General features: G+C 36.6%; 1 protein-coding gene across 3 annotated transcripts in view; it reads right to left on the bottom strand.

Moving 5' to 3' along the window:
* The window catches only part of bchs (WD repeat and FYVE domain containing 3 bchs), a 130197-nt gene that overhangs the window by 61994 nt on the left and 55841 nt on the right, over positions 1–12362 (bottom strand). For 2 of the 3 annotated variants that reach the window (XM_076469929.1, XM_076469931.1), the window contains exons 31-34: positions 11491–11605; positions 10943–11160; positions 8238–8428; positions 6187–6303 (exon numbers count right to left, since the gene is read on the bottom strand). In XM_076469929.1, coding sequence (XP_076326044.1) covers positions 6187–6303; positions 8238–8428; positions 10943–11160; positions 11491–11605 — 641 coding nt within the window. The remainder of the gene's footprint in view (positions 1–6186; positions 6304–8237; positions 8429–10942; positions 11161–11490; positions 11606–12362) is intronic. The other variant, XM_076469930.1, reaches the window with a different exon arrangement.

Genomic DNA, 12362 nt, shown 5'->3' with positions numbered 1-12362 from the left:
GCTTAGCTTCAATATCATCTAGGGCAAGAGAAATGGCGTACTGTTCAGCAGTGAACACAGAAGCTGTAGAGGGGATTTTTTGCACACAACCGCCAAACTGCAACAAACCATGGCAGAGCTCACACAGCCACCTGATTTTGAACCATCCGTATAAATTGGAATGGAAAGATTGTTCGATAGATGTTCAGTAAATAAAAGACGGTACTTCCAATCGGGAGTATCTGCCTTTTTCAGATGACTTAAAGAAAGGTCACATTTGGGGGCTGTAATTAGCCATGATGGGATGGGCTGACCTGTAGAATCTGCAATGTTATCCAAGGACAGACCCAATTCATCCAATTACGCCTGGACGTGAAGGCCAAAAGGAGCAATGGCAGATCATCTGTTCTGAAAAAGTATGGCCCACTAAGGAAGGAAAACACATCCCTAGGTGGGATGCTTTGGTAAGGAACAAAGTTTCGAAGAATATAGTAAAGACAGTTGCAAACGGCAAAGGTGTAGAGCAGGTTCATGAGATTCTACGTATAAGCTCTGAACTGGGAGGTGCAGAAAGCCCCAGTGCAGAGTCAAACTCCTTGATGATGAATGGGGTCCAGCATCTTTAAGACCGAGGGTCTGGCAGAGCCATAGACCTCTAAAATCTGCAATGTTATCCATCCTGCAGAGCAGGTTCATGAGATTCTACGTAAAAGCTCTGAACTGGGGAGGTGCAGAAAGCCCCAGTGCAGAGTCAAACTCCTTGATGATGAATGGGGTCCAGCATCTTTAAGACTGAGGGTCTGGCAGAGCCATAGACCAGTGATCCAGAGTCAAGTTTCGATTGAATAAGAGTACGATATATCTTTAACATAGAACATCGATCCGCTCCCCAACTGTTGGTAGAGAGAACATGAAGGATGTTCAGTGCTCTTGTGCATTTGACCTGTAGCTGCTTGAAGTGTGGTATAAAGGTCAACTTACGGTCAAAGATAAGCCCCAAGAACTTGGTCTCAGGGACCACAGGCAGCAAAACTTCACCAATACGGAGTTCAGGATCAGGGTGAATACCCCGTTGGCAGCAAAAGAGCATGCAAAAGGTTTTAAAGAGAGAGAGAAATTAAAGCCGTTTGCCGTGGTCCACTTCAGTAGAAAATCGAGGGCAGTTTGTAGTTGCCGTTCAATATATCTCGAGTTTGACAACTGACATGAGATGTGAAAGTCATCGAGATAGAGCCCATTTGCAACAGTGAGAGGGAGTTGTTCAATGATGGCATTAATCTTTATACTGAAAAGTGTGACACTCAAAACACAGCCCTGAGGGACCCCCCAAGTTCCTGTGGAAAAGAACGGGAAAGTATCGAACCCACACGAATTTGGAATCTCCTGTCCATTAAAAAATTAATAAAAAATGGGTAAATGGCCACATAACCCAAATATATGGAGGTCTCGCAAAATGTCATACCTCCATGTTGTGTCATAAGCCTTTTCAATGTCAAAGAATATTGATACAAGATGTTCTCATTTCAGAAAGGCTTCTCTGATTGACGTTTCAAGGTTAATTAGGTGGTATATGGTGGGGTGCTGTCATCAGAACCCACACTGGGTGGGCGAGAGGAGGTTGTTTGATTCGAGGAACCAAACAAGACGAGCATTAACCATCCTCTCTAAGGTCTTACAGATGCCGCACGTCATGCAATTGGACAATAGTGTGAAGGAATCTTGGGATCTTTCCCAGGCTTAGACAAAGGTAAGATAATAGCCTGCCATCAGGCATTACAAAAAACATTCTCCTGCCAGATCCAGTTAAAAACAATTAAAAGAATATCAAGTAAAGCAGGAGATAGATGGTACAGCATGTCATAATGTACATCATCTGGTCCAACAGATGTACTGCCAGACCGATGAAGGGTCAGTTTCAGTTCCATTAGTGTGAAGGGAAGATTATAGTCAAAGAAATAGTCAGTTCGAAAGGAAAGAGGTAAACACTCTGCCGAGTCTTGATGGCCATGAAGGTGGAAGAACAAGCAGAAGTGCTAGATATCTGACAAAAGCTTTCACCTAGAGTATTGACGATGCTCCAGACATCAGCTACTTCTTGCTATCAGAGAGTAAGATCGAGAGGGGGACAGAATTGTAGTGCCCACTGACCTTTCAAACCCTGTCCCATATGACCTTGGAACTGGTGGTAGAAAATATGCCAGTTGTGAACTTAATCCAAGATTCCTTCTGGCTTTGACGTCTTATCCACCGAGCACGTGCACGAGCCCACTGGAAAGCGATGCAGTTTAAAAGTGTGGGATATCTATGGAAAGTATCCCAGGCCCATTTTTGAGCCTTCCGTGCCATGTGGCAGGCAGGATTCCACCATGGATGAGGATATAGTAAAAAATGTGTCGAAGTTTTAGGAATACATTGAGCAGTTGCTTGTATAATACAGTCAGTTACTGCTGCCACACAGTCATCTATTGATGGCTGACAGACAATGACAGGATCAAGTTCTGCAAGAGCACTGAAAGTGGACCAGTCTGCCTGATCCAGCTTCCACCGGTGCACGCAGGTAGGGTGGCATCAACCACGGCTAGTCTCTCTCAAAAGTAAAGGAAAATGATTACTGTCAACCCTCCATGAACAAATAGGAGAATAATGAAGGGGGGCAAACTGAGAGATCAATAGAAATAAAGGATTGACTAAGTGCATGAAAATAAGTAGAACTAGTATTGAAAAGAGAAAGGTTGTGATCAGAGAGCATACACTCTGCAGAGCGGCCCCTCCTATCAATATCAGCACTTCCCCAGAGAGGATGATGTCCATCAAAATCCCCCAGGATTAGAAAGGGAGATGGCAACTGTTCAACAAGAGCATCAAGGTCTGATTGATCATATATCTCTCCAGGTGACAGGAAGAGAGAACAAACAGTTATGATATGACCCAAGGAAACACGGATGGCTACAGTCTCCAAGGGTGTGTTGAGTGACAAAGACAGGGTGGGCACATGCTGATCAACCAAGTGCCACCCCTCCATGTACTCTTCCATCACACAGCCTGTCATTTCTGAACAGAAAAAAACTGCCCAAACGTTACTGTATCGGCAGGTTTTAGAAATGTTTCTTGTAAGGAAAGACATACAGGATGAAAAGTATCCCAGACCCATTTTTTTGCCTTCCATGCCATGTGGCAGGCAGGATTCCACCATGGACAAGGATATTGTGGAAAATGTGTTGAGATTTTAGGAATACATTGAGCAGCTGCTTGTATTATACAGTCAGTTACTGCTGCCACACAGTCACCTATTGATTGCTTACAGATGATGGCAGAATCAAGTTCTGCGAGAGCAGTGAAAGAGGGCCAGTTTACTTGATCCAGATTCCACCAGGGCATGCAGGTTGGGTGATATCAACCATGGCCAGTCTCTCTCAAAATTATAGGAAAATGATCACTGCCTCGTGAATTATTGTCAACCCTCCATGACAATGAAAATGAAAAGTGGGAGAATAGTGAAGGGGAGCAAATTCAGAGATCAATAGCAGTAAAAAACTGACTAGGTGCATGAAAATAAGTATAAGAACTGCTATTGAAAAGAGAAAGTTTGTGATCAGAAAGCATACGCTCTACAGAGCGACTCCTCCTATCAATATCAGCACTTTGCCAGAGGGGATGATGTCATTAAAATCCCCCAGAATGGAAAAGGGAGATGGCAACTGTTCAATAAAAGCATCAAGGTCTGATTGATCATATGTCTCTCCAGGCAACAGGTAGAGAGAACAAACAGTGATTGTATGACCCAAGGAAACACGGATGGCTACGGCCTCCAAGTGTGTGTTGAGTGGCAAAGACAGGGTGGACACATTCTGATCAATCAAAAGTGCCACCCTTCCATGTACTCATCCACCACACAGCTTATCATTTCTGTACAAAGAAAACTGCCGAAAGGTGACTGAATTGGCAGGTTTCAGAAATGTTTCTTCTGAGGAAAGACAAACAGGTGTGTAGGAAGCAATCACTGTTTTGATGTCATCCAGATTAGAACGTAAACCTCGACAGTTCCATTCTATTTACGTGTAGGCGATTTGGGTGGAAAACACTTCTTTTATGACCACGTATTTTTTCCTTACTGTACTTATTCGAGGGAGATCTATTGAACTCCATAGATCCTGCCACCCTGGGTTGACTAGGCACGTCTTTGCTGTTGGAAGGGGATTCCAGTGAGTGAGGACATGAATGAATGATTGTTTTGCATATTGGAGTGGAAGAAGAAGATGGATCCAAGGAAATGTTTGTACCTGAAACCAAAGAATGTGGATCTTGGGATTTGTTGGAATGTATGTAAGGGACAGAGATAGGTGTTGAAGTTGATTCATCAACTTTTTTAATCATGGAGGTCAAAATACTTTTCATTTGTTTGGAGAACAATTCTTTTGGATGAACAGAGAGATTTATCTGTACTCCCACTGTAGTTGTGCAACAAAGTGCAGCAGCTTAGTCCGAGATGAGGTGGTAGACAGCAATTTTCAAGCCTCAGCATAAGTAATGTTATGAATCGTATTCAAACACTGCACCTCTTTTTCTTCCAACCATTTAGGGCAAGAACGAATGTAGGATAGATGAGAGCCATTGCAACTGATGCAATAATGGTCCATTTCACATTTGTATGCACCATGGTCCTTGCTTCCACAACGTGCACGTCATGGAACGACGACATGACGTCTTTGAGTGGCCAAACCTCTGGCACTGGAAACATCGGAGAGGGTTTAGAATGTATGGCCGTACCCTGCAATTTAGATAACCTGCCTTGATGGTGGCAGGTGAATCTGGTGATGTAAATGTCAAAACGAGGATATTTGTTGGCACTGTAACTCCATCTTTGTGAGTGGAGATGCGCCTCACTGCAGAAACTCCTTGAGTAGAGAAACCAGCGAGAATCTCTGACTCGGGGACATTCTTCAAATCCCTCTAAACAGTAACTCCTCGTGATGAATTCAAAGTAGCATGGGGTGTTACCTCAATAGGTATATCCCCAATTGCCTTTGAATGTAAAAGGAGTTCACTGCGTGTAGATGTGGATGTTTCCACCAATATGTCACCAGAGCAAAGCTTCTTCACTTACTTTTACTTTGGAGAGCCAGCAAGTTCCTCTAGTCCCTTCTGAATGAAAAAGGGAGACATCTGAAAGAGAATGTAATATAAGAAAATTAGGTAAAGGTATTACAGATGTTGAAGATTGTTGCTCAGAATCTTCAAGACGTGGTTGTTTACCTATGGACTGTTTTTCACTATTTTATTTAACTTGTATTTGGAGGATCCATAATAAAAAAAGAGAAAATATTTGCCCACTGACCCCACCCACCATGCAGTCCTCTGAGGGAACACACTACAATGCCCAAAAGGACACTGCATCAACATGACAGTTTTATGAGCATTTTACCCAAACACCAGCATCAGATACAATGTCTACAACACCAGTTGAGAACATCTAAAACTGGAACTTGACTGATCCTGGCCCAAGTGGACCAGCCAACTGACCTTAGGGAGGCCACCCCAAGGCTGCCCATCTACAGGAATTCAAGACCAAAGTGGTGTGTTAGGGTTGGACCCCTCAACCACCAGGATCCTCTCCTTCCCTTCACGGGTCACAACGCACAGCAAACACGAGTGGATGTTTAGATCCCAGAGGAGGTAAACTGAAAAAACAGAACCTCCCTGGGAGGGCCCCTCACCACCAAACAAAATTAATCGAGCCAATTAAAAAACTTTATTTACATTAATAATAAAATACAAGTTATGGGGCTTCAAACACACACTCATGAATAAAATTCACAGTACCAAAATGTACTTGCATTCATTATTATATCATAGCCTATCTTTTTTATTTCTAATGTTGCTAATGACATGAATAACTACAAAAAAAACAGATATTAATATCTATATACAATGCATAATGTAGTTTCTTTATATAACAAGTAAATTGGAAAAATGACTATTTTGGTTAACAAGTAATAATATCCTACAGCGTTAATCTAAGAGTGGAAAATTTGAGATATTCTTAACAAAAAACAGAATATACAATTCAACATTAACCTTTTAAGAAACTTTTGAAAGAAACAAATAACATCAGAAAAACTTCCTAACAGTCATTTCACATGGTTTCAGTATGTTGATAACCAAAGTGACTAGTTAAATATAATATCATATTGGGAAGCTTGTACAAACCTGATTTAAGAGTGACCTGAGTAGAACAAGAATAGCCACAGCAGTATCAAGACAGATTTCTTTTTTACCACATCCTTGGTCTCCAAACAAGGTTGCCCAGATAGTGTCTAATGTTAACTAAAAACAAAAAAGGTCCAATAAGAAAGCTCTATATGTATAAGCACACATTAAACTCATTTTAATATTTCAGACTATTTAGTAAATAGAAATAAATGGTTTCACCGTTCTTAATCAGCATCAAAGTCATCGGCCAGAACAAAATACTGACATACATAACTTTTTAAAAAACCTTGTCCATATCTCATTTCCAGTTAGCTTATGCACTCATATCGCATTAACACTTTCCACTAAGATATATATAAAAAACATGTCTATTCACATTAGGCAACAAATTCTATGTTATGATCAGCCAACATCTGACATTGTAATCAATGTCTAGTTGTCATGAACCCAGTATATTTGCAATCTTAGATGCTTCCAAAATGGAAGTCTTACTCAACAAATTGCAAATCTTGTTAAGACTCAAGCTTACAGATTTGTTTTAAAAATTAAATAAATCATTAATTCCCATCCTTAAATATTCCTTTTATCAGAACAACAACAAAGTGTGTATCTTAATGGAACTATATTAGATCAATTGTTCCACTTCAAAACATAGCTGATTTCACTGAATTATTTTTAATGTTAGTGGCCCATCATGTATTCAAATATTATTTCATTGCTCTTGGAATATCACGTATAATGTGAACTATTGTTTCTCTTTTCTGACACTTCTAACCTCTTTGAAATAATAACACAGACATTATTATTACATCCTGATATAACAAATGTTGGCAAGTCTCTTCACTAATACAGTCAAGATTCTTGTTTCCATCAGCTACAAGAACAGCAAATAACACATTTACAAGTCTTTAATACCTTATCAAAATGTTACAGCTATCTTTTATAAAAAAACCAAAAACACAGAATGTGAAAAGGAAAAGATGTAATAAATTTTCATATGTCCAACTTCATTATATATTTACAACAGAGCAGTTGGCACTATAAAATCAGGATTAAAGGTACTCATTTCTAGTCAATGTTAACTTCTTGTGCTCTATTTACAACAGAGCACTTGGCACTGTTAAAATCAGCTTAAAAGATACTTATTTCTAATCATTGTTAACTTTTTGGACTCACTATTTTTCATAATGTAACTGCTAGCCATCCTATATCATCACATATTAAGCAGGGTTACCTGCTTTTGTAAGATAACCTACTTCTGTATCATGTCCAAAAGTTCTTGAATAAAAATGATTTTTCTCATTCTGCCTCTATTGAAATTTTAATCCTGTACTTTAAATACTGGATGTTCACATTAATAACATTCATATACATACGTTGAGATACTTATGAGATGCTCACAGGTATACTGAAAAATAACTTTTATAATTAATATTATTTTTCATTATCTTATATGATCTAACACAAATATTTTAAGTTTGTAATGAAACTCTCTAAAGAGAGAAGAGTTGTGACATGATCACTTTTTGACCTATTTAGTTAAATAGTTAATACTGTTATCAGTCAACAAAAAGATAACATACTTATCTATTTTAAACCATTTCTCCTAAACTACCTGAATGAAAATATTTCTGGTACTAATAAATGAGTATTTAGAACAGTAACAGTAAAGAAGAATATATAACAATAACATCAACCATACTAAGTCTGCTATAACCAGTGTCAACAAGATTTTCTGCTTAATACCAGGGCTCATTTAGCTAGCTGAGGTATTACAGATACAGTAGTGTTTCAGATGCTTTTTATATTATCAAACTGCATGAAAAATAATTGTGTAATTTCATTTTTTGACCATACCCATGTCTTCCTCTGAATGTAGTCATATACTTCACAAAACAAGGTCTTGTATCTGGAAAGTACTACTTAGAAAATTAGCACTTGTTCATGACTCGTGTGTGTTGGCTATACACCAGAACAGTCTATTTATGTGCAAAAAAATATTATCAAACTCTCCAAGATAATGCTTTTGCAAAAAGTCAACTGGATACCTGAGACTGCATCTTAATTTTCTGTTCTGGTAGCCCCATCATGATTGTTAACAGTGGCAAGTAAATATCTGGAACAGTAGCCCATTCTTGCAAGAGCCACTGAAGCTGCTGGAAGCCTGGAATCTGATAAACTTCCTGTTTGATTTCACATTTGATTCCAGCACCTTTACTAGACAGCCCTACAGGCAAACCTGAAACATTCACAAAGCATTAAGCACAAGACAACATCTAAGAAATGTTACATTACACTTATAAAAATCTACTCTTCATTAGTACAGATTTCCAGCAATGCTTATTGGAACCTAGAACTACCTGAGAGACATGTCTGAAAAACCTTACGTAATACTCCTAACGAATATTCCAGTAAGTTAAAATACCTCATATCATTACACACTATCACCTACCATCACTTCTATCACATATCAAACTTAACATATCTTCATTTTAAGAAACGTTTACCTCTATACAGTTCAAGTGAAAACATTTTTATGCTGATTTCTCTATCTGTTTTGGATTGTTTTTTCAGTAAAGTAACATCTGGCTATTTGCTGCAAGGAATTGAACTTCAGATATTAGCACTTAATTCCATAAACTTATCACTGTCCACCATAAAGTACAAAACTGAAATGTGTCTGGTGGGCTTATTACACATTTATTGCTGCATAATATATCAAGTATCAAAAAATTAAATATTCAAGACATATCGAGAAGCAGAAATAATGTCTCAAACTCATGTACCACAAGAGAAATTTGGCTTTGAAACAATTATCTGTGGTCCACTAGTGTGTCATGTCATCCATAACCAAAAGTTGGTTCTGACCCACTAGAGGAGCACAAGTGTTCAAAGCAAGTAAAAACACAAACTTCCAAAGGATAACAAACACAAACAGTATTTTTCACCATTCCCATATTTAAACAAGTTTAAAAATATGCATAATTCAGACTATAAATACATTAAACTGATAATAAGTTACATCAGGACTATTTTTGAAGAAGCTGTGAATGGAAAAAAAAAAATTAATGAATTGGGAATATAAGTTAACTCATTTCATACAAAAACAACATAAGAAATAAATGAACTGGAAATATCTATCAATTTATTTTATACAAAACAAAAACTATAAAGAATGCATATAAAATAAGCAAGTATTTTAAGGTCACTTATTTATATAATAAAAACACAAGCAGATTTACCTAGGTCACTTGACCACACAATAGAAAAAATAAACTATTGTATCTTATCAATGGGCCATATACTAAAAAATAAGCTATTCCATCTAATCACATGGGCCATATACTAAAAAACAAGCTATTCCATCTAATCACATGGGCCATATACTAAAAAACAAGCTATTCCATCTAATCACATGGGCCATATACTAAAAAACAAGCTATTCCATCTAATCACATGGGCCATATACTAAAAAACAAGCTATTCCATCTAATCACATGGGCCATATACTAAAAAACAAGCTATTCCATCTAATCACATGGGCCATATACTAAAAAACAAGCTATTCCATCTAATCACATGGGCCATATACTAAAAAACAAGCTATTCCATCTAATCACATGGGCCATATACTAAAAAACAAGCTATTCCATCTAATCACTGGATAATATAACAAAAAATATGCTCTTCCATCCAATCACTGGGCAATATAACAAAAAATAAGCTATTTATTCTAATCACTGGGCAATATAACAAAATATAAGCTATTCCATCTAATCACTGGGCAATATAACAAAAAATAAGCTATTTATTCTAATCACTGGGCAATATAACAAAATATAAGCTATTCCATCTAATCACAAAAAATATGCTATTCTTCTAATCAAATGGGCCATATACTAAAAAACAAGCTATTCCATCTAATCACTGGATAATATAACAAAAAATATGCTCTTCCATCCAATCACTGGGCAATATAACAAAAATAAGCTATTTATTCTAATCACTGGGCAATATAACAAAATATAAGCTATTCCATCTAATCACTGGGCAATATAACAAAAAATAAGCTATTTATTCTAATCACTGGGCAATATAACAAAATATAAGCTATTCCATCTAATCACAAAAAATATGCTATTCTTCTAATCAAATGGGCCATATACTAAAAAATATTCCATCTAATCACTGGATAATATAACAAAAAATATGCTCTTCCATCCAATCACTGGGCAATATAACAAAAAATAAGCTATTTATTCTAATCACTGGGCAATATAACAAAATATAAGCTATTCCATCTAATCACTGGGCAATATAACAAAAAATAAGCTATTTATTCTAATCACTGGGCAATATAACAAAATATAAGCTATTCCATCTAATCACAAAAAATATGCTATTCTTCTAATCAAATGGGCCATATACTAAAAAACAAGCTATTCCATCTAATCACTGGATAATATAACAAAAAATATGCTCTTCCATCCAATCACTGGGCAATATAACAAAAAATAAGCTATTTATTCTAATCACTGGGCAATATAACAAAATATAAGCTATTCCATCTAATCAAATATAACAAAAATAAGCTATTTATTCTAATCACTGGGCAATATAACAAAATATAAGCTATTCCATCTAATCACAAAAATATGCTATTCTTCTAATCAAATGGGCTATTCCATATAATTGGCCATATAATAAAAACTCACTCCATCTAATCAGTTGACTACATAATAAAAATACATACCCACACACATTCCCATATTCTGTTGAAGAACATGCTCGGTATCGGCCAACCATCCACCATTAGCTGAGGCATCACGAAACTTGGATCTCAAGGATGGTGGTGTTAAAAGTGCAGACAGTATCTGCAACCCCCATACCACAGTACTAACATGAAGGTGGCTCTGAAGAAACAGTTGTACCCAATCAAACCCCAACACCATCACGACTTCTTCACAAAACCTGTCATGAAATTCACAAAAACGTAGTCTCTAAACACTTTTTTTCAATGAGAAATCTTTCAATGAAAAATTAAACTAAACTGATATGAAAATATAAAAAAAGGTTTATTCAAACTGGTAAACCATTTCTAAGGCACCATATGTAATACTAACAAAACAATAATTTCACCCACACAAAAAATGTCTAGAAACCTGAATGCTTTTGGAAACATTTTTTCTTATGCTGACGTAATGACTGATGAACTAGAATATGTATCTCCTCAGCCTAGAATAAAATTAAAATACAGCTAAAAATAAGAAAGATTACTCTAAAATTGGAAAGCTCACTCACTGTAAATTGACACTTCTTGAAGGAGACAAAAGAAGTGTGTGGAGAAGATGAAGACAACTGTTTCGCAGCTGAATCCCATGGGCACTGACCATACATGACAGATCACCACCAGCTGCTGAATATATATATCAAAACACATTCTTACCACGTGTTACTTGTAAATTGGCAATAGTTGCTCAATTATTCTTCACGGTTCACAAAACTTTACAAAGTTAAAGTTGAAGAGAGCATGTTCCTGGCAAAAACTTGGTAATCAAGACAGAGTACAAACATGTTAACATCATGATTTAAAAATAAAACTGTTGATGACTGTTGCACTGTGCAAAATTCGGTTAAGATTTTGATTAAATTAAGTCATCTGACTCACTTCTATTTTAAATAAACAATAAAAGAATAATTTCTACACACTTTTAAAAAGTCCATTGCAATTAACATATAAAAAATTATCAATTTGTTTGCTTGTTTATTCTTAAGCACAAAGCTACTTAATTGATTATCTGTGATGTGCCTACCGTAAGTACTGAAAAACAATTTTTAACATAATGAGCTTTCACATTTCTGAGCACTATGGTGTACAAATCTAGCAAATAAATAATAAAATATATGCTAAAAAGACTGGCATAGATCATTTTTCATATCACAGGTGAATATTTCTACTCTTAACCGAGTAACATTGGTTCAACCTTTTTTTTCTTTTGCACCAGTCTGCCATCTTCACATTCTTTAAATTTATGCATCTGCCAAAAGTAATAAATATACACAATTAACTGCACTTTAGACGAACAATTTAAAGGCAATTTGTAACTTACTTTGTCAATAAAACACATTAATCAATTTGTTTCAGAAACAGTTGTCTTTACACACTCTGATGT

This window comes from Tachypleus tridentatus, chromosome 12 (assembly GCF_004210375.1).
Source record: "Tachypleus tridentatus isolate NWPU-2018 chromosome 12, ASM421037v1, whole genome shotgun sequence".
In the NCBI taxonomy this organism is placed as follows: Eukaryota; Metazoa; Arthropoda; class Merostomata; order Xiphosura; family Limulidae; genus Tachypleus; species Tachypleus tridentatus.
The sequence above is the reverse complement of the archived record's forward strand: the minus strand, read 5'-3'. Positions and strand labels throughout refer to the sequence as shown.